The 1,364-nt window shown below is 48.4% G+C and overlaps 1 protein-coding gene across 1 annotated transcript in view; it reads right to left on the bottom strand.

The window, feature by feature from the left end:
- TXNDC5 (thioredoxin domain containing 5 (endoplasmic reticulum)) overlaps positions 1–1,016 on the bottom strand; it is a 30,325-nt gene extending 29,309 nt beyond the window's left edge. Inside the window, exon 1 of the mRNA XM_005886399.2 lies at positions 867–1,016. Coding sequence (XP_005886461.1) covers positions 867–955 — 89 coding nt within the window. The 5' untranslated portion in view covers positions 956–1,016. The remainder of the gene's footprint in view (positions 1–866) is intronic.
- Between the last annotated feature and the right edge of the window lie 348 nt (positions 1,017–1,364).

Raw genomic sequence — 1,364 nt, 5'->3', positions numbered from 1 at the left:
CCCCCACCGTCCTCCTGGAAACAGCACCTTCCCTGTTTTGGAGAAGGGCTCTCCACTGCCATGTGGTCTGAATGGGGCTGCTGTTTTCCTACGAGATCCTGCCTCTCTGGCCACAAGACTGTTCCCGGAATGAACACCCGTCTAAGCTGGGCCAGTGAGTGGTGGGCCAAGTCCACCTGGCAACAGAGACACAGAGCCAGAAGGTAAAGACATCTTAAGGGAGACCCACAAAAACAGGCCCCCAAATCTTTGGAGCTGAGTCTCAGAGCTTCCCTCACAGCCTACTAATGAATCCCCTTCTTTGTTTATTAAGCCAGTTTCAATTTCTTAAAACCAAAAAAACCCTTTTAACTGTCAAGAGAGGAAGTCATGTTCCTTGTCAGAACCACTGTATCCCACTTTGTTACCTTTCTGTCCAAAAGAAATAGCCTTGTGCTAGTCACATGGGAAATACTCTAGGAAGATGCTTAGGAATAACAGAGTGATCAAAAATCAATACTAAATTGATGACAAAATTTGTACTCAATTGTGTAATGTCCTCGTGAACATCAAACATGACAGGACCTCATAGAGACCATCACTTTTATCTTGAAAACACATGTTCCTATAAACAGGAAAACCCAACACTGATTACTCAAAGGCTTTTTCCATAGAAGGTACAAAAAGACACCTAATATAGACCTGGTGTTAAATATAATCTTTCCTAACAACAGGGACTGCCTGCTTAAATTTAGCAGCCCCTCACGCCTCAGAACTACACAGGAAGGTACCAAAAATGCAACTTGGGCTTTCTTTGGCCAGAGGCAGCTGGCCAAAAGAAGTGGAAAACCTGGAAGATATGGGAAGCATGTGCCCTTCCCACTTACGTGGGGTATCCTCGCACCCCCTGCTCGGAGCACACGTCTGAGCTGGCCGTGCAGTCCACTTTAGCCACGTAGATTTTGGCATCTTCCATGCTGTTGTACTTGTCTCCCAGTTCATTCCAAGTAGGCTGCAGCCGCTGGCAGTGCCCACACCTATAACAAGGTGAGAGTAACAAGAGATGGGTTAGCTCACAATCAGTACAAAACCTCACTTCCCTGCTTTCAACCCACCCACCTGAAAGTCCCTGCAGTGTTCTTATCATGACATCCAAATTTAGCAAGGTACTGTGCTAGGTCCTCCTTGAGGTGCCCCTACTGACCTCCCCCCTCACCTCTGTGCCCCAGCTGCCTCCTTCCCTTGCAGTCTCCCCCTGTACTACACTGCAGTATCTGCAGTTTTCTGAAAGGGCCAGAGCCTGGCTTGCCCTGGAATCACTACATGCGCTCTGACGCTTCCTCCCTAAACCCACCTAGCTCCGTGGTCGGCAAACTGCGGCTCGC

Source organism: Myotis brandtii, unplaced genomic scaffold (assembly GCF_000412655.1).
Source record: "Myotis brandtii unplaced genomic scaffold, ASM41265v1 scaffold982, whole genome shotgun sequence".
Classification (NCBI taxonomy): domain Eukaryota; kingdom Metazoa; phylum Chordata; class Mammalia; order Chiroptera; family Vespertilionidae; genus Myotis; species Myotis brandtii.
Note: the sequence above shows the minus strand (reverse complement) of the source record. Positions and strands in the feature narration are given on the sequence as shown.